The following is a 19631-nucleotide window of genomic DNA, read 5'->3' as shown; positions in this document are numbered from 1 at the left end:
AGGCGGCTAACTTGCTCTGACCATGGAAGAGCCACCAGCCACGGTGCGTCGTCAGGGATGACGCCTGGTCTGTCCGCCCCTTCCTTCTGCTCCTTGGGGATCAGTTGCGTCTTGCCCTGGAAGCAGGTTGTCACAGAGCCACAGCTGGGATCACTGCCTGAGCCTCTGCCCATCTCAGGGCATCCTCCTGACTGTGGCCTGGACACCTTGCACTTTCGACTCAAAGGCCTCCACATCCTCACCACCCTCCTGGCGTGAGGAGCTCGGCTGGGCACCTGGGGCTGTGGGCCAGAGCTGCAGCAGCTTAAGGAGCCAAGATGAGTGCTCGGCTATCACAAGCTCTGAACAAAGTGCAGGAGGCCCAGTCCTGCAGTTTATGGCTGGTTAGCGGAGGTGATTAGATGGCTGTCATTATCGGTAGCTCATACCTTCCTCCTCCTGTCTCTGCTGACACCACTCCAGCTTTGGCCAGTCCTCACCCCCGCCTTACACCCTTGCTCTCCTGGGTCTTTCTATTTTAAAAATATTTATTTGGCTGCGCCAGGTCTTGGTTGCGGCATGTGGGATCTAGTTCCCTGACCAGGGATGGAACCCAGACCCCTGCATTGGTAGCGCAGAGTCTCAGCCACTGGACCACCAGGGAAGTTCTTCCTGTGTCTCTCCTGCTCTCCACAATGCACCTCGCACTCCCAGAGCGGGTCTTCAGTGTCTGCTGACTGACTCAACGACTGGCGGGCCCTGGGAGCGCAGTGCGGAGGTGCGACTGACGGCACAGCTGGGACACATGCTCGCTTGCAGTTCCACGATGGGGGGCGGGGGGTGCTGATCTGAGTGGGGGTCATGCTGGGGCTGGGGCTGCTGTGCCACCAGCCACAGGTAAACATGGGCTGGGCCGGGGGAGCTTAGTGGTGCCCTAATGACCGGGAGGGACGCTTGGATTCTCCAGATGACATGTTCAGATGACAGACACGGTCAGTGCCCAGACACAACCCCGGAACCTTGGGTGGAGGTTTCTGCCACACGCCTCACATCGTCAACCTCTACCCTCTAAGTGACCTGATGCCTCCTTTCTCCTCTGTCTGCATACGTGGCTGACATCGCCTGTGCTGGGGTATGAGGAGGGCCAGGGCAGGGGGGAGGCAGGATCAAGGCAACCTGATCGTTCCGTCCTGGGCCTCTACCCTTCTTCCCACACGTTCCCTTGGCTGGAGTCACTTCCCCGGGCCTTCCCTCCACCCTTACTTCTCTCTCCTCTGAGAGCCTTTGCCAGCACCCCTTTATGATAGCCCTCCCTGCCGGGGCACTCCACCCCCTTCCCCTGCCTAATATTCTTCCTATCACCTGTTACTACATGCAATTATGTTTCTCTCTGTGTGTGTCATTCGCTTATCTTTTAATTATCTGTCTCCCCCACTTCATGTAAGTTTCATGAAAGCAGGGACCATGTTTGTCTTATGGATTATTGTCTGTCTGGGGCCTGGAACAATGTAAGGCATAAGTGGGCACCCAATAAACTTTTGTTGAAAGAAAGGAAGGAAAAATGGTCTTCCTCCTGATGTTCACCCCTCGCACCCCAAGCGCTGCATAGATCACACAGAGGCTGGGAAAACCCACCCCTTCCACTGCCTCCCACTTTGGGGGCCCAGCACTGGCCGACTGGCTGTGCCTCTCACATCCTGTTTGCTCTGGGCGGCAGAAATGAAAGTTGGCCTGACTGTCCCAGTTCTCATGGCTTTTCCATTCATTCTGCGGTATTCTCTTGGCTCATGGACAGGTTACTCTTGTTTATCTCAGTCTTGTTTTTCCAGACTGGACCAACTTCGGGGTCAACCCGGGACCCATAGCCCATGACGTCCCTCAGCTCCCTCCCCTCGCCCTCCAGAGGCCCCAGGTGACTCACTGCCTTGGTTGGAAGCTTTGCAGTTTCCCCTGCCTCAGCGCTGCCGCTCCGCCACCATCACTGCGGCCCTGCTGGATGCCTGGCTGCTCCTGCTCTGGCTGCTGGCTTTCTGGCCACCCCTGCTTCTAGGGGCTGGAAGAGAGGATTTCCCTGCTGAGTGATCATCGTTCCGTTCAAAACTCATCGAAGTAGCCATGTCCTTTCAGAGTCAGATCAGTTTTCTCTCCAGGAATTCGGGGCAAGTTCTCCAGGAAGCAGGTCTGATGATGCCGCCCCTGGCTGGAGGCCGCTCTGCTAGAGGGTGTGCCCTTTGACCGTGTGCCACCTGAGCGCCAGGCCTACCTCCCAGAGCTTGCATGGGGTTTGGATCTGGCGTGCGGACCCCTGATCCCTACTCCGGCAGCGCTGGTGGGCCTGCCTTCTGGGGGCGCTCCTGCTCGCTCCCTGCTGTCCCTTTCCCAGGTTAACCCCTGCTTGCCCTGCGGCTCTGACACTATGCCGTGTCCCAGAAGCCTCTGTGACCCTTGCCATCTGGGTGAAGTGCCCTTTCTCTGCACTGTGAGGGCCTGAAGAGAACAGTGCTGTGCCCGTCTTGCTCATTCTTACATCCCAATGTCACCTGGCACGTTGAAGGCACTTGATGAAAACTGTAGAGTGAACAGATTGTGCGTGTTTGCCTCTTACAGTGACTTAGAGCTGGGGAACCCATCTCCACGGCCTTTGACTTGGTATTCTCTGCAGCCGAAGGTCAAGGCCGCTGCCAAGGCACGTGCTGAAGAGGAGGTGACTGGTGTCTCAGCCCACTGCGGGCAGGGATGCTTTGTTGGTGGGGGCGGGGGCGGGGTGGGCACTGCTGGAGGCCCCTCTGTCCTTCCCATGCAGGAGCAAGGGTAGGGCTGCCAGATAAAATATAGGATAGCCAGGTAGATTTGAATTTTGGATAAACAGCTAATACGTTTTTAGTATATGTATGTCATATGTGGTGGTGGTGGTGGTGTGAGTCACTCAGTCGTGTCCCACTCTTTGCCACCCCATGGACTGTAGCTCTCCAGCCTCCCCTGTCCATGGGATTCTCCAGGCAAGAATACTATAGTGGGTTGCCATTTCCTTCTCCAATGTCATATGTGGGACATACTCGTGCCAAAAAAAATTTTTTTAATTAAATTTAAATTTAACAGGGCACCCTGGGGGTGTTTTCCTTCTAAGTCTGGGAACCCTAGCAAGGCAGATGTGACCCACCGGCTGCTAGGGGATCTGAACTACTTTTATAAAGTGCATTCTGCTCAGTCTGGGTTCTTCCTGCTCTTTGAATGCTTTTGGCCAGAGAACAGGGAACGCTCAAGGCGTGGTTTCCAGGGCTGTCACTAGCACATTTAACCCAGTGCATCTCCCTGCATCTCAGTCCTTGACCCCAGGTATTGGACTCTGACTCCAGCTACTGGACTGGGTGGTCAGGGAAGGCCTTTCCGAGGAGGGGATGTTTGAGCTGAGATTTGAAGGAATAAGCCAAGTGATGATTGGGGAAGAACATTCTGGAGAGTGGCCCGTGAACTTGAGTCTGAGGACCACAGAGGTTAGTGTAGTGTAGTGAGTGTAGGAAGGGAGGGTTTGCATGGGGAAACCTTGGCCCACATCCTTGGTCCCCAAGAAGGGGTTTAAGGCTGTGCCCCTTGCCGGTCACCACCCCCCAACTGCAGGGTGGATGCTTCTCTGGCCTTCCAGGCTGAGGGCCTCAGCAGCAGGGACGGGGGAGGAAGCGAGTGAGTATCCATCCCCTGGGCTCAGGGATACTGGCAGCAGTGGCAAGGCCACGCGGCCCTGCTGCTTGACCGCATTGCGGTGGCATCGTCTGCTCTTTAAAGGGGTGGAGACATGCGTCCTTCAAGCTGAGTCCCTGTGTGACTGGCCCCTGTGGAGGCAAGCTGCCTCGCTCAGAGAGCCACCTCCACCCCCTCCTGAGAGCTCTGCTGGGGGCCAGGTGCTCTCCCCTCTAGGGGGAAGTGCTGCTGCTCAGGCCACAGGGCCGTGGGGGGATGGGGAGACCTCCCTCCCACCTCAGCAACTCTCCCCTGGCTCACAAGGGGCTTCCAGCCCTACACTAGGATGCTCAAATCAGGTCCCCAGTGAGGCTCTGCTCCTCTCTGCAGCCCTGTCCACCTCAGTCCTCCTCCTCCAAACCCAAACACACAGGCCAAACAATGCGAAATGGCTTGTTTCCAAGGACACAACTCACAAGGTACTTGTACTTGTGGCCTGCTGTTTGCCTGTTGGCATGTGAAGGAAGCTGTTTCTTAATTTAAAATGTCCATTAATTCCCGCTGGCTGGAGCGCTACCCCAACAAAACTTCTGTTCATGGCCGGTTTAAGCTTGGTCACTCAGAGGGGGTGGGCCCAGCTGTGTTTGCCCCATCAAAAGGTGTGCCCAGGGCAACAGGCACACTTAGGTCTTGCCATGGCTTGAGAGCATATTCTGTCTATAAGGAGGCACTGGATCCCCACGGCCACCTTGGCCAGGCCCATGGGGAGCCCACAGTGCTGGGGTGGGGGGGTGGGGGTGATGTCCCTTTGCTGAGGCTCTTTGAGGTCTCTACAGGAGGAAACCCCATTTCACTACTACCTCCAGGCCCTTGGTGAGTCGTGCCAGGCATCCGACAGGAAAGAACCTTTTGTTCTGAGCTTGTAGAAAGTCTGAGCTGGACTTGTTATCTACTCTCAGTGCTTCCTGGATAGGGGGGCCTGGACGGGGCTGCGCTAGGGGCTGGCTCCCTGTCTCGGCAGTGGTTCCTTCCTCTCTTAGCCACTGCGGCTGGGGAGGCTGCAGTGGCAAGGTCTAGGCCTTCGTGAAAGGCTGGTGAGAGCTGATATTTATCTTTAGGCTGCTGATGGGGGAGGTGGGTGTATGGGTGTGGGTGGGTGGTAGGTGGCACAGTCTGGGAAAGGTCCCTGGCTTGGGAAAAGGGGGCACATCACCTAGTGTGTGTCTGTGTGCACGTGTGTGTGTGTACGTGTTGGGGTGTGTGTGCTGCAGAACTGAGGAGGCAGTGAATCCAGCCTCCCTGCAGAGTGACACCTCCACCTTCCAGGTTGCGAGGGAGGGCGAGTCCCCCGGGGTTGCGGGAGCGCCGAGGAGGGCCAAGCCCTGGGCCACGTCTGACACCTAGTGGCCACCTGAGCCCGGGGCGGGGCGAGGGATGAAGGTGGGAGGGAAAGGAAGGGCGTGGAGCCAGGGAATCTGGAAGCGCGGAGACCAGGCCGGAGGAGGGTGGCCGTTCACCGGTACTCCCCCTCCCGTCTTGCCCCGGGTCGTGCCTCGGCGGACCAGGCAGCCCACCCCCACTCAGCGTCGCCCGCGGCCTCCGAGTCCGGCCTAGACTAGGCGGCCCCCGCACCCGCGGGGCAGCAGAGCCCCGTACGCCCCCGAACGCGGTGGACCCCGGAAGCCAGGTCGTGAGGCCCGCATTCGAAGGTTACCCGAGCTTGGGTCCGGAGGCCGGGTCGCTGTAGCCGCGGGTCTCGTGCCGCAGCCCCTATCACGCTGGGGTCAAGGTTCGGGCCTGGTGGGGCCCCGAAGCCAGACCAGGCACCATGGGGAACCCGGCCCAGTCAAGGGTACGCGGACCCGCCGGGGCACTTCCGGCCCCCGCGCCCCCCGCACGCCGCGCCGCCAGCCTGGCCGCCAACCCGTCGCCGCCGCCCGGTTGCCATGGCGACGTGGTAGCGCGGCCGGCAGAACCGGCGGGGCAGCCCGGGCGCGGCGCGGGCGGCTCGTGGGCCAGTCGGCGGCGCGGCGCGGAGCAGCGAGGACGAGGTCCGGGTCAGACGTCCGGCCAGGTAGGCGGCCCGGGCCGGAGGGGGCGAGCCGAGCCCCGGCGGGGAGTGGGGAGGAGGCCCGGCTGTATGCCGGGGCACCATGGGTTTAGGGGTGCCGGGCCTGGGGCGGGACCGCACCCGCGCCGGAATAGGCCAGGATCCCGGCGCCGCAGCCAGTCTTTCTCCTGTCCTCTCCTGCCGCCAATCTGACTCACTGCACCTGCTTTCCCTGGGCTCGGGGCCCGGAGCCCGGCCCGACAGTAAAGAGCTCGACGCGCTAGCTGTCGGCCGTTGGCCCCGGCCTGCCTCTGCGCCTCGTCTCTTTGGAAGTTAGAACGGAGCGGCTGGGAACCGCAAGTTTATGTGTCGATGCACGGTTAATGTTTTGCCATATTCCAGAGACCAGGCAGGGTAGAAGTGCAGCAACCGACATTTGCCACACCTGAAACGGAGCTGCCGAACTGCTTCTAGTGGCCAGGCCTCCCTCCCTCTGCCTCTTTCCTTTGGGGTGAGGTGTCTAGCTAGGAGGTCCCTTCCTCATTCTTCTGGAACACCCCCGGCCTCTTGGTGGGCGAGGAGTCTCCCCTTTGGGAAATCCTTTCCCCTCGGGTTGGCCGTGGTAGGCCCTGAACTGTGGGTACAGGGGTTGGAGAATTAAGAGGGGGAAGGGATCTGCTGCTGCCTCTGACACCTGGGTATGGGGGGGCACCCCCCGGTTGTCCTGAACCCCAGGGCACCACAGAGAGGAGGATCCAGGTGGACCCCGAAGTCCCAGCTATATCTTTAGAGGCTGGCACCCCTCACAGGTCTTTCTCCCTTTTGGTTGCCCCTCTCCTCTTTCATGCCACCTTGGCTTTGACGATTTTCTGACTCATTAAATGAAGCTCTATCTTATCTGGGTTCTGTTCCTTCGTTTTCATAGCAAAATCAAATAAAAAACCCACAAAGCTTTGCTACCTTCTCATACATATCTTGATTTCTTCTGTGCAATTGGATTGAGGCAGAAAATACAGGCAACTTGTAAATGCCAAGGGGAGCCCCATACACAGAAAGGGCTGCTACAACCTCCCACCCCATCCCTGGGCAGGAGGGGCCTCCAGGACCTGAGTGGAGGCTTTGCTTGTCCCACTGCTTCCCTGCCTGCGCCATCTTCCCTTGGGCGGCTTCTAATACAAAGTGGTTCTAACGCTAGAAGACTTCGGTGGAGGAATTCACCCCAGATCCAGGGCTTTCTGCCCAAGTGTGGGGATTCTTGGTAGGCAGAAGGGAGGGTGTGCACTTATTAGAGGGAGTCATGCTGTCTGCTGCCATCTGGCCGTCTACAGCCCCAAACCTCATGTGTCAACAGCTTCTGAACTGTGACTCTTTCTAAGGTGCTGTTAGAAAAAGATTTAGTTTTTGTGAGATTGCTGTTTACCTGAATGCCTACTATGTGGCCGGCAGTGTGCTAGCACTGGTACATACTCTGCTTCATCTTTGCTACAGGCCAGTAAGGTGGATCTCAACACGCCCCTACCTTTTGGAAGAGGAATCAGGCTCATAGAAGGCTCTTGGCTCCCTGTCATGAACAGTGGGGCTGGCTTTGAAATCACATCCATCTGACCAGGGCTGCATTGTGACATTCTCCTTCCTCCATTAAAAAAAAAAAAATAAAGATAATTGTATTTTACAATCACAACAGTATAAAGACAAATATAATCCAGGCTGGATTAAAAAATAAAATATTTTATTCAATCCTAGTTTGTTTTTTCTTATGATTTTAACAGAAATCAACACCTTTTTTTGTGAGTCCCTACAAGTATTGAGAGCCCTGACACTGAGCCCCTGGACCTAATGGAGAACTGGGCTCTGTGTCTGACCTCAAGCTTCCTTCCTGGGGGTTACTTGGGTGCCAGTGGTAAAAGAGTACCCCATCTAACAGCCCAGCCCTCATTTTGCCTCATCTTTCATCACATTCGAGGATATTCCAAGACAATTGAGTCGTTTACCCCTTGTACCCAAGAAAAGACCTAGCCCCCAACAAAATCTTTTCTAACCCGATTAAAACGCTGCTGCCGATAAGGTCTGCGGCCAGGCCAGGCTCCTGCTTCCAGGCTGTGGACGTGTGTGGTGTCTGGTCCTCATAATGAGATTAGGCCTGGTGGCCTTTCAGTGAAGCCCCCTGGGCTCAGGGAGGGAGAGGGATGCTTGTTGGCACGTTCAAACCCTGCGGCAGCTCCTAGCCCTGGTGGTTCAAGTTAAGTGGAGTCTGACTGCAGGTGTGTGGGGGCAGGTGTGTGACGGTCACAGCCTGAGATTCCAGAAGCTGCCAGAGACCCCAAATCCCCATCCTGTGCTCTGACAGGAAGGAGGGCAGCCGAGTAAGGGTCCACATGAGCTCGCACAGGTGCTTGGTCTGGAGGGCCAGGAAGCCTTTGGGGTGCAGGTGGGCTGCTTCCGGGCCCTTGACGTTGCTGCCTGCATGGTTCTGGGAACACAGGAGGCCACAAAGCTGCCAGTGTTCTGAGGTACCACCATTAGGAAAGAGGGAAGGGTAAGAGAAGGAAGCGCAGGGGTAGGATTCCATGGCATTTGCTTACTAGGGAGTGAATCCCAACTGATTTCAGGGCTAGCAGACTCACCCACCGTTTGTGGGTGAGTCGGATTCCAACCAGAGTCCTCGCAGTATCTTCTCTGCACCCCTCGTTGTTGGAAGCAGCTCGTCTGTGCACAGAGATGTGCTGTCAGTTACAATGAACCGCAGAAGTGATGGGCAGCTACGTTGCTGAAGGGGTCTCAGCTCATTTTCCGTGAAGCACAGAACCTGCTCGGAGCTTTGTCTTTTCGGTCTATCTGGATTTTTTTCTCTTAGAGCTTATTGGCTGTGAGGCTCCCCTGCCCGAGGGGGACTGGTCTGGCTCCTTTGTGTTTTCCTGTCATCCCTCATACTCAGGTTTAGAACCACCTTCAGACTGGAAGGTGCGACAAGGGGACTGCTTAGGCTTCGCTGAGTCCGTGGTCATTCTTTATCTCTGACTTCCTCTGGGACACCTCGTTACGGGGGTGAAGTAACCAGGAGAGATGCCTCTGGAGCAGCTGTCATGAAGATCCTGCAGTAGTCTGTCCCTGTCGCCTCTTCTCTCTAACCTGCCCGTTTCTACCTGTAGCCTTTTCTCCCCAGAAAGCCCATGGGGGCCACCAATGCTTGAAGTAATGGTGGGTGTGAGCTGCCTTATTAGAGTGGGTCCTCGAGGGGGTGAGGCGGGCCCAGGAGGATGGCATGGGAGGGGAGAGGCTGTCCCAGGGCCGTGTTTCCGAGCAGTCAGGTCCTCTGAATCCTGGCTTCAGTGCCGAGGAAGCTTTCCAATCTCGCCTAGTTACTGGCGTTAGAAAGCGTAGAGCCACACCCCTTAGTGGGCATCCCCTGTAGGATGGCCACTCCAGCATGAATCCAGAGTGCCCAGTGGAGTTTAACGCAGGGGCCCTTTACTCTAGAATCTGCCTCTGCTCTGCATCCTGTCTGCAAGGCCCAGGAAGGCGGGGGCCACGTCTCGTCTCTATGTTCCAGCATCCAACAGTGTGGTACTGCTTTGCAGGCACTTGATAAACAACTGAGTTGAGCAGTTCTTTGCCACGGATGATTTTGGACAAGTCATTTATCCTCTTGTCCAAAATCATCTGCAGCAGAATCCTCTTGGGCTTCTCTGGTGGCTCATACGGTAAAGGATCTGCCCGCAATGTAGGAGACCTGGGTTCGATCCTTGGGTTGGGAAGATCCCCTGGAGAAGGAAATGGCTCCCCACTCCAGTATTCTTGTCTGGAGAATTCCATGGACAGAGGAGCCTGGGGGGCTTTAGTCCTTGGGATCCCAAAGAGTCGGACAAGACTGAGCGACTAACACCTTCACTTTCACTATTTATCCTCTTTGAGTCCCAATTTACTCACGTGTCAAATGGGGGTAATACTCCTGTTACCATCATAGATTATTGTGAAGACTGAAAGAGAGAACTCAGGAAGAGCTGAGTACAGAGCAGGGCTCCCGCCCTTGAGGCACAAAAGCTCACATCTCCAGGCTACCACCTCAGGGTGCAAACAGCACTAGGGTTCGGACTCCTAGGGGACTCAGGAGGTTTTCAGTGAGGACATTAAAGCCACGTTTTGTCATCACACTGTTGCCTCGTGTTTTCAGCACCACCAGGTAAGCCTCCATTTCTCAGCAGCTGCTGGGTGTCCTACAGTTTTTGTTTTTTTTCGGGCACAGCTTGCAGCATGTAGGGTCTTAGTTCCCCAACCAGGGATCAAACCTGCGCCCTCTGCACTGGAAACTTGAAGTCTTAACCACTGACTGCCAGGGAAGTCCCTGTCCTACAATTTAACTCAGCACTGACACTACCTAACTGGAGACAGGGTTAGATCTCAGAGGTTAAGGGCTTAGTCCCACGAGACTGTCCCCTGACCCCATTCAGATGCTAACTGCAAGTCCAGGTAGTCACCGGTGCTGCTGACTAATAGGCTACAGATCAGAGCTTCCCATGACCCCCTTCTCAGGTTCAGTTCATTTGTGGACGTGTTCACCAACCTGGGAGCTCTCCAAACCCTGTCCTTTGGGGGTTCAAGGAGGCTTCGTTATACAGGTCCGACTGATTAAATCATTGGACGTTCGTGGCTGAACCCAATCTCCAGCCCCTCTCTCTCCCCAGAAGTCAAGGGCAGGACTGAAAGTTCCAACCCTCCAGTCACAAGGTTGGTTCCCCTGGTAACCATCCCCCAGTTTTCTAGGGGCTTTATTAACATAGTATAATATTAACATAACAAAAGAAACGTTTAAGGCTTTCTTCACATTGAAAATTCCTAGGGTTTTAGATGCTCTGTTGCATACATTTCTTATTATAAATCAGAGTACCATGGCTAAGAAGAGAACTCCCACTTCTGCCCATCTCATGATGAGACCAGTTGGGAAGGGAAAAAGCTGGCTGTGGCTTGCGTCACAGCAGAGCGGCTCAGGACCCAGGAGTGCTGTTCTCTGCAGCCCTGAGCCCCGCTCTGTCCTCGCTGTCTAATGGGAGGGCAGACTGGCAGGTCAGCTGGGGCAGAGCCCATTCTTTCTGTTCTTCCTAATTCAGAGCTAATCAGATTCTGACTGTGCCCCGGGCTCTCAAGAGGAATCTAATAAAGGAGAGGAGGACAGCATCTCTCTGTTCAGAACAGTTTTCCTGTTGGAGTCGGCGCAAGGGATCAGATCCCAGAGGACACCCAAGGGGGAGGCGGATGCAGTCCCTGCCTGCAGGGAGCTCACAGGGCTCCGCTGCAGAGAGGCCCATGTGGGCTTAGCTCAGGGCAGGACCGGGGTAAGTAAGCCCTAGGCCAGCCTTGGGGACAAAGCGGTGAACAAAATGCCCATTTCAGGTCGTGGGGCAGGAAGCGCAGGGGAGCATGAGGTGGAGGGGTTACCGCCAGGTTGCGCTGTCAGAGCTGTGGCCTGGGAGCACCTCCGCCAGTGGACTTGGTAGGAAAACAGTGGGGGCTGTGGGTGGAAACCCGCATGGCGTTAGTTAAGGAGTTGGCATTTGACCATCACGTGTTGGTGGCCCTTTGTGCCTGGAGGGGCAACAAGACTGGGGAGCTGGCTTTGTCCCTGTCCCTGTGGGTCAGGCAGATGAGGGTAGGGAGGGTAGGGAGATGGGGGCAGAAGTTCTAGCCCTGCTGGGTGGCGGCAATAAAGGTGGCTGGGAGGGAAGTGCTGGCGAGGCCTGGGGGAGATGGCCACACTGGCGACCTGGGGGTCAGGAGAGGAATGTGGCTTTGGATGTGTGGACCTTGCAGTGCTTGGGGGATGTCCAGGTAGACGTGTTAGTGGACAGCTAGAAACGGGGTTCAAATTTGGAGGAGAGGCAGACTGGCACTAGGGTTAGCAGTCTCCAGCGTGGGTATTGAGCTGATGATGAGCAAGCGAGAGTTCCTGAAGTGTGGCATCACTGTGTCCAGGGCTTCTGGAAGCAGGCGGTGCTTCGGGAATGTGTTTTGACAGAATGTATCCAAAATCTAAAAAAGAACCTAGCCCTTGCTGAGGATCCCATTTAGGAATTAGGTGTGCAGCGATGATAACCTAGTGTTGTCTAGAAAGCTGGCTAAATATTTAACAACAGGAGGTAAGGGATTGGTTAAAATATGAAACTGTCATGTAATAAGACAACCATGATGTGGATGTATGTTCACTGACACGAAAAGATGTGCGTGGTCTAGAATTAAGTGAAGAAAGGTTAAAAATTGGTACGGTCATGTTTCTGTAAAAGAAAGTATGAAAAGGATATAAATCAAAACACTGATTACTTGTAATTTCTCTCTTTTGTTTTTGTTTTTGCTTATCTGTATTTTACTACAGGGAGTGGGTTATCAACACTGCCTGCCCGGCCCCCACTTTAAAAAACGGTGGCATTGCCAACAGTAGTCCAAGGTGGCCGAGGGAAGTGGGGGTAAAGATGGTCCGCTTACCAGGAGGACACGGCCTGATCGACCAGACGCTAGTTCTCTTGAGCTGCACAGGGTAGAGGATGAAAAGTGAAAGTGAAAAGTCAGTTGCTCAGTCGCATCCGACTGTTTGCGAGCCCACGGACTGCAGCCTACCAGGCTCCTCTGTCCACAGGGTTCTCCAGGCAAGAATACTGGAGTGGGTAGCCATTTCCTTCTCCAGGGGATCTTCCCCACCCAGGGACTGAACCTAGATTTGCTGGCAGATTCTTTAGTGTCTGAGCCACCAGGGAACCCACTGTGCTCAGTATGTATTAGGAGGGATCCCACAATGTGTTAGTCAAACCTCTCTGCTCAGCTGCTGTTCTCTGCCGGTAATAAGGAAGAGGGTGTTTCCAGGGCCACTGGGAGAGGCTGGGGCAGTGCAAGAGGCGAGCCAGGGGAATGGAGCGCTGGGCCCTCTGGGAGCCCTGGTGGAGCCTTTCTGTGGCCATAGGACGCGGGCACCGAGGCTATACTTGCTTATTCACTGCTTCCTCTCCTCCCATCCCCCCTGGCTGCCACTCCCGCCCGAGTGTGGGAAGAACCAGCAGGTTCCGGGTGAAGAGCTGGCACACAGGCCTGTCGGAGCTGGGGCTTGGCTTTGGCGACAACCAGGCCTGGGCAGAGGAGCCAGGAAATGGCTCCCACTGGCCCCTGGGCTTGGCTTCCCCAAGCCCCATTGAGACCTCTCCCCTCCCACCTGCCCCCATTCCTTGTCTGCTGGGTGGGAGCAGTGACACACATGCTCTGGCACCGAACCTTGTGAGCTACGTTGCAGGGCTTACCTTGCAGGGCTCAGTTCAGGAAGCCTGGCTTGGGAGCAGTGCAGGCCCACCACCCCAGGTGTGGCAGGGAGGAGCAGGCGGAGGCAGGAAGGGAAAGGGCTGCTTGAAGGCTCCTGTCTCCCACGTCCTTTCTGGCAAAGCAGCTCAGAGCACATCCCTCTACTGGCTGCTGCCACGCTGCTGGGGGCTGCTCTGTTGGCAGGACTTCTCTCACCTGGGGCTGGAGCTGAAACAGCAGGCAAGGGGGAGTCAGGCTCCCATTTCTCACCCCAGATGCCCTTTATGGTTCATCTGGAGGAAAAACTCCTGCATCTTCAAGGAATGTGCTCACTTCTCTGTATTTCACCCATGAACCCGACCTGAGAAAACCCAGGGCCTCGTGAAACAAAGCACTGCCGTGGGGCCCTCCTGCTCTCCTCAGAATGTGGAGGACCTTGACTTGCACCCTCACTGCAGGTGGAAGTGCAGCCAGGTGTGGTCCAGTTCTGCAGGAAGCCAGGCCCCTCCCGTTGGATGCTTGCTACATGAGCACAGAGGCCGGGGAGCGGGCTGAGAGGGAGGAGGCAGGCGGGCACGGGGCGGATCTTTGGAGGCTGTGAGCCATTCTTCTGAGCTCTTCCATCTTCTCCGCAGTAGCCGCCTCAGCATGGAGGGCCCTGCCAGCCCAGCACGTGCCCCCGGGGCGCTGCCCTACTACGTGGCCTTCTCCCAGCTGCTGGGCCTGATCGTGGTGGCCATGACTGGTGCCTGGCTTGGTATGTACCGAGGCGGCATTGCCTGGGAGAGTGCCCTGCAGTTCAACGTGCACCCCCTCTGCATGATCATAGGCCTGGTCTTCCTGCAGGGAGATGGTGAGTCTCTGGGTGACACCACCTGGGAGCGGGTTTGAGGGACCCTTTCACCCCAGAAGCTGGCTCAGAGCCTGGGGACACTGGGAATCCAAATCAGGGCCCCCTGAAGCTGCTGGGTGGCAACTCCATTCTGACTTAAACGTGTGTGTGTGTGTGCTGGGTGGCAACTCCTTTCTGACTTAAAAGTGTGTGTAGATGATGGACTTGGCAGAGCTATAGCTCCTCTCTCTGGGGTAGGATCCAGGCTGTGGTTGGCCATGCACTCTGACTCAAGGCCAGGAGGCCATGGCCTTCTCCTTCTAGAAACAAGAAAACTGGATCTATCCATTTTTCCTCGAGGTGGTCCTGGTGTCAGCAACCCCTTCAGCAGCAGGATCCTAAGAGGCGTTCCCCAGGCCCCCTGGCCCTGACCACCTCAGCCGGAAGAGGGGAATTCACTTGGGATCACAAGGTTCTGCTTTGAGAACCAGGGGTTTCCCAACCAGGGAGCCAGCTTGCTAAACGTAGTGAATATGTGATCAGGGTGCTGGACAAACTGAAGACCATCAAAGCTAAGGGGTGAACTCAGAAGTACGTGGCACCTTGGTGTGCCTGCTTCATGAGCCTAAAACAGCCTGGAATACCCGGGGACAGCTGATAAGAAGGTGCGGGGTGGGCGCGCCAGGGCGCAGGAGCCTTGTTTTCTTCCCCCTTCCTGTGGCTGGGGTACCTGGACAAGCCCTAGACTCAGGTCCCCTCTTCAGCCGAGGGTGTGTCTCCTCGCTGCCCTGGCCGGAGGGCTGCGGGCTGGGGTTAGCGCGCTGACCTTCCCTTTCTCTCGGCCCACAAGCCCTGCTGGTTTACCGCGTCTTCAGGAATGAGGCCAAACGCACCACCAAAGTCCTGCACGGGCTGCTGCACGTCTTCGCCTTCGTCATCGCCTTGGTGGGTGAGTTGGGGGTCGGCGCGCCCTTCCTCCACCTCTGCTGACTTGGGGAAGTAGCTGCTTCACTGTCCAGTCCCTGCCCCTCCCCAGCAGCCCCCCAGGTAGGGACACTGGGTGTTGGCAGCCACCGAGCCGGGACTGGAGCCCAGAAGTCCCGGCCAGGCAGGTTTCCCTCGGGTCACCGCATCCCCTCAGTCCCCATCAGCCTTGTCCTCTCTACCCCCGCCTCCCGCCAGGCCTGGTGGCGGTGTTCGAGCACCACAGGAAGAAGGGCTACGCCGACCTGTACAGCCTGCACAGCTGGTGCGGCATCCTGGTCTTCGCGCTCTTCTTTGCGCAGGTGAGTCCTCGCGTCCCCACGGTGGCGGGGAGGGGCAGGGAGCAGGGCCCGAACCGGCTGCGGCCAGGTGTGCGCCCGCAGGTGCGCCCAGGGCGTCCCCGGGCTGCGCGGAGCGGGCGCAGCTCGGTCCCCGGCAGCACCTCGCCTTTCCTCCCAGTGGCTCGTGGGCTTTAGCTTCTTCCTGTTCCCGGGCGCCTCGTTTTCTCTGCGGAGCCGCTACCGCCCGCAGCACGTCTTCTTCGGCGCCGCCATCTTCCTGCTCTCGGTGGCCACCGCCCTGCTGGGCCTGAAGGAGGCGCTGCTGTTCGAGCTCGGGTGAGCGCCCCCTCCCGGCGGCTCTGTGCGGTGCGGCCGAGCAGGGGCTTTTCTCCCGGGGCGGGGCGGGGCGGGGCGGGGCGGGGCGGGGCGGGGCGGGGGGCGGACTCGGGCTTGGGACCCCAGGGCATCTTTCCGGCTGGGGGGAAGGGCACTGGGTTTAAGGGCGACGCCTCAACCCCGCAGGACCAAGTACAGCATGTTCGAGCCCGAGGGCGTCCTGGCCAACGTGCTGGGCCTGCTGCTGGCCACCTTTGCCACGGTCATACTCTACATCCTGACCCGCGCCGACTGGAAGCGGCCCCTCCAGGCGGAAGAGCAAGCGCTCTCCATGGACTTCAAGACGCTGACGGAGGGCGACAGCCCCAGCTCCCAGTGACGGGCGCCCCATCCTGGCCCCTCCTGTTCCGGGGGCCCAGGCAGGTGTCCGTCCCGCAACCGCCGCTGAGGGTCCGGGCAGGGCTGGGCACAGCGGAGGTAGGGGGGAAGTCCTCTCTGAGCGCAGATTTTTGGGATTCAGGCCCCCTCCGCTTCCCGCTCCTCGCTGCTGCTGCTGTCGTTGTTAGTCCTGAGCACGCGTTCCGGCCCCCCCGCCCCTGTTGCCACCCGACTTCCTCCCCAAGATGGAGCAGCTTTGGGAAAGGCTCTGGGCCTAAATGGGTCCGAGAGTTGGGGGCGCTCCCTTCTCGAGGCCGCAGCGAAGCTGAGACTTGCTTTGTGTGACCCCGAACTCCTGCCAGGAGTCTTGCGGCCCGAAGGACCGGCTCTCTGAAAGGGCCCAGCCTTTGGCAGCGGAGCTAGTGACATTATATGTGAAATATGCTGGTGTCAGGGCCAGGTTCCCCAGGAGAGGGGAGGGACTCCCTGGGACTCTCTGGACCCAGGCTTTGGCACAGCTGCGTTCTGGAGCCTTCCCTTTCTTTAACCCTTTAGCCCCCAGGCGGCTTTGCCTTGGGGGCCGTAGACTTGGGACAGACTTGTCGTGAGCCGCTTCAGAGGGCAGCCCAGAGAAGAGGCTGGAGGTGGGCTTGGGTGGGCGCTGGGCCACCTGCAGGGGCTTCTGTCCCCGCTGGGCCAGGCCTCCGCTCCTGACCCTCAGAGCTCACGGGAGGCTGCTCTGACAAGAGGGCACAGGCCTTTTCTCATTAAACAAAAAGCTGCCACTAGAAAAGGATAAGGTGCCCCCTTTCGATTTCCATGAGGAGGGTTCGGGAGGACAGTCTCCTCTCCTACCTGCGGCCGGTCTTTGCAGGAAATTGGGACCAAGACGGAATCAGATTAACCCCCCCACAACCCTGTGAGTGTGTAACGCTGTTAGCTGAGTGCTGTTTGCCTTCGGTCTCGAGATAACGTGATTAGAGCATTGATCTGCGCTTCTTGGACTTGGCAAATGCTCTCTCCTTGTTTTCCTCATTTTCTGGGCTTTGAGGAACATGACGCAGTTTCAGACAAGACAGAGTCGACTTAAGACATTAATAAAATTTCCAGTTCTGACTACCGTTTTTCAGCAGCTGCCTCTCCCAGCTAAATGCTGCCTTCGAGAAAAGGGGCTCATCTCCTCTAATACTCGGATTCCTACAACTCGGCCTTTGCTGTGGGTCCCGCCTCAGGCGATGCTGCTCCTCAGGGCAGGTGGCGGAGGTGGGCGCCCTCCCCAGCAGGGCTGCCTGCTCCCCACCCCACCCCGTGGCCGCTCCGAGCTCTGCTGCGGCTGGCCACCCCCGCACACCACCGCAAGCCGTTTACACTGTTCTTTGATCGCCTGGTATAGTTGATGTTTACACGTGGGAAAACTCCACCTTAGACAAACGACCAGAGTAGGATTGTGTATCTCTCTTGCCAGAAGGGCACAGAGAGAAACAGAACCTTGGATTTGCAAAGAAAAAAAAAAAGTCTGAACACTGGCCTGTTTGCCAAATCATATGCTGGATAACTAATAAGCCAAAAAGGCACCCCCCTCCCCACCTGCCCCAGCCAAGCTGATCCGTGGTGGCTTGTTTTATTTTGCCTGTGGCCAATCTTCGATGAAGTCCAGTGTAGTGCTGGTACAACAGATGATTCAATAAACGTCTACAGCAGATCTCTGGCCTGTTATCTTCATTTCCTGCGGCAGTAAAAGGAGCCAGCTCTTTCAGCAGATACGTGAAGTTTGCCTACCAGGGTCGAGAGAAACTGCATATCCCCAGGCTGGGCACAGAAAGTAAAGTGACTCATGCCGTTTATCACTTCAGAGCACTACAGGCTCTGAAATGGTCCTCGCTCTGGACCCCAAGTGAGGGAGGCTCTTCCAAAGGGTTAGAGAAATTCTGTTCCCAGACAGGGTGTCCAGGAGGGTGGAACCGCAAGAGCCTGATGGGACCTAGGCAAGAAGTTGCCCTGCCTCTTCCATTAACCTTTTTTGTTTTAAAAATGTCTCAAAAAATAAAAATATGTCTCTTCATTCCTTAAGAAGAAGAGCGAAGCTTTGAGAACAAGCTGAGATTCTACTTTAGATCAATCCCCGAGGGTCAGGCAAATGTGTTTCCAACGAAGCTGGGTGTGACCTCAGATCTCACCGGGATGCACCATGTGCTCCTGTCACTTAATGGAAATTTACCTGGGGGCTCACTATTGAAAGGGACCCTACAGAACATCCTCTGGTAAGGTTAAGTCATCCTTCGGTGACATTGATTCTTACTTCCCAGCACTCTGTTTTCTGTATCAAATCTGGTGTTTAGCGTGTCTGAGCCAGAGCTTGAGAGGTCTTTGCTTGATACATCTGTAGCGCCTCCTGAATCAGGGTGTCTGTGTGGACCTTCGTCTGCTCATCAGCCTGAACATGTGGCCTGCCTCATGTCATGAGGTGACCTCGTGGTCAGGTTCAGGGGTGGCTGGCTGCGAGGGCAGAGGCATCCCGACCCAGCAAGTGTGCCCTCTCTCTTATGGCTTCTGCACCAGCTTCTGAATTTTAAGGGTCTCTGTGCTTGAATATTCAAACGATGCCAGAATCCAGGCTGCCTCTCTCTCCAAGGCAGATTGCCTACCCATTGGGTTGGGAACCTCGAGAGGTCACAGAATTCTCTTGCCCATGGCACAGTTGTGTCTCCGAAGGAATACAACTTCGGAGCTCCCATTTTTAAAGGTGAAAGAAGATGATGCTCCGTTTCCACTCAGCCTCGGCCTGTGGGAGTGTGCCTGCCCACGTGCACGTGTGCACAGCCGTGTGTCAGACTACAAAGAGCACCTGTCAGGGAATGAAAACAGCAAGGGGAAGACCTACTAGAGTGTTACTGAGGGCACGGCTTCCTGCCGCTCGAGTGGCTCTGTAGTCTGGTTCAGAGCCAACAACTGTTCAGAATTAGCTTCGTAGAATTCCTTTTACCTTTCATCCATTGCCTCAGGAATCCTTAAAAATCTTTTTTTTTTTCCCCTCCCAACCACTTATCCACTTATCGTTTCTGCTCAGGCTGAACTTCCAGAGTTCTCCGCTCTTTGAAGGCAGTTCTAGCGCCCAGATTGGGATGACCGCACACCTGGTGTTCTCCTGCTTCCCAGTTGGGTGCTTTGAGGGAAATGGATGTAGTGACACAGCAGAGATGTTTGTTCATCACAGTCTGGTGTCGCGAGAAGTGGTCTCCTTCCTTGCTTGTCCCTGAAGCAGACAGACAGGTCGCAGCTGGGCGGGAAAAACCCATGACTCTGTCCTTGAGGAAAGGTTTTGAGTTTCCAGCCAGTTTCCGGAAATCTGTACCCTCTCCACAGTGTAGCTGCCTAGTTCTCTATATGGTGAGGACTGGAAATTTCTGACCAGATTTCTTTCTTTTTTAAACTGTATTTTATTTTCGGCTGCACCAGGCCCTCGTTGCTGCGAGTGTAGCTACTCCAGTTGCGGTGCGCGGGCTTTCTCTTCATCGCAGCGGCTTCTACTGTTGTGGAGCAGGGGCTGGGCGTTCGGGCTGCAGTTGCCCCACAGCACGTGGATCTTCCAGGGCCAGGAACTGAACATGCGTCTTCTGCTCTGGCAGGTGGATTCTTAACCACCAAAGGGAAGTCCCTTGGCTGGACTTCTGAAGAAAAAAATATCACTGGAAGCAGTGGGCTTCCAGCTTTAACCAAGTCAGCCTTGGCAACTATAACTGGTGCTGTCCCCCTGCCCCAGGCATGCAGTGTCTATCAGCTCTAACGGGCAGCCTTGGATTTTGGGACGGTAACTGGACTGAGGTGTAGCCTCAGCTAT

General features: G+C 56.5%; 1 protein-coding gene across 6 annotated transcripts; it reads left to right on the top strand.

Annotated features, from left to right (window-relative positions):
• Positions 1-5576: 5576 nt before the first annotated feature.
• On the top strand, positions 5577-17495 carry LOC113877533 (cytochrome b561). Of its 6 annotated transcripts, none has more exons than XM_027517723.1 (6): positions 5577-5731; positions 13618-13835; positions 14665-14763; positions 14997-15100; positions 15258-15415; positions 15602-17495. In XM_027517723.1, the coding sequence occupies exons 2-6, from the start codon at positions 13631-13633 to the stop codon at positions 15792-15794; spliced, it is 759 nt and encodes a 252-aa protein (XP_027373524.1). In that variant the 5' UTR covers positions 5577-5731; positions 13618-13630; the 3' UTR covers positions 15795-17495. The 6 variants fall into 6 exon arrangements, with proteins under 6 accessions (XP_027373524.1, XP_027373527.1, XP_027373526.1 ...); XM_027517726.1 differs by having other exon boundaries at positions 5662-5731; positions 13621-13835; XM_027517725.1 differs by lacking the exon at positions 5577-5731 and adding an exon at positions 10838-11037 and having other exon boundaries at positions 13621-13835.
• The last annotated feature ends 2136 nt before the right edge of the window (positions 17496-19631 follow it).

Source organism: Bos indicus x Bos taurus, chromosome 19, assembly GCF_003369695.1.
Source record: "Bos indicus x Bos taurus breed Angus x Brahman F1 hybrid chromosome 19, Bos_hybrid_MaternalHap_v2.0, whole genome shotgun sequence".
In the NCBI taxonomy this organism is placed as follows: Eukaryota; Metazoa; Chordata; class Mammalia; order Artiodactyla; family Bovidae; genus Bos; species Bos indicus x Bos taurus.
Note: the sequence above shows the minus strand (reverse complement) of the source record. Positions and strands in the feature narration are given on the sequence as shown.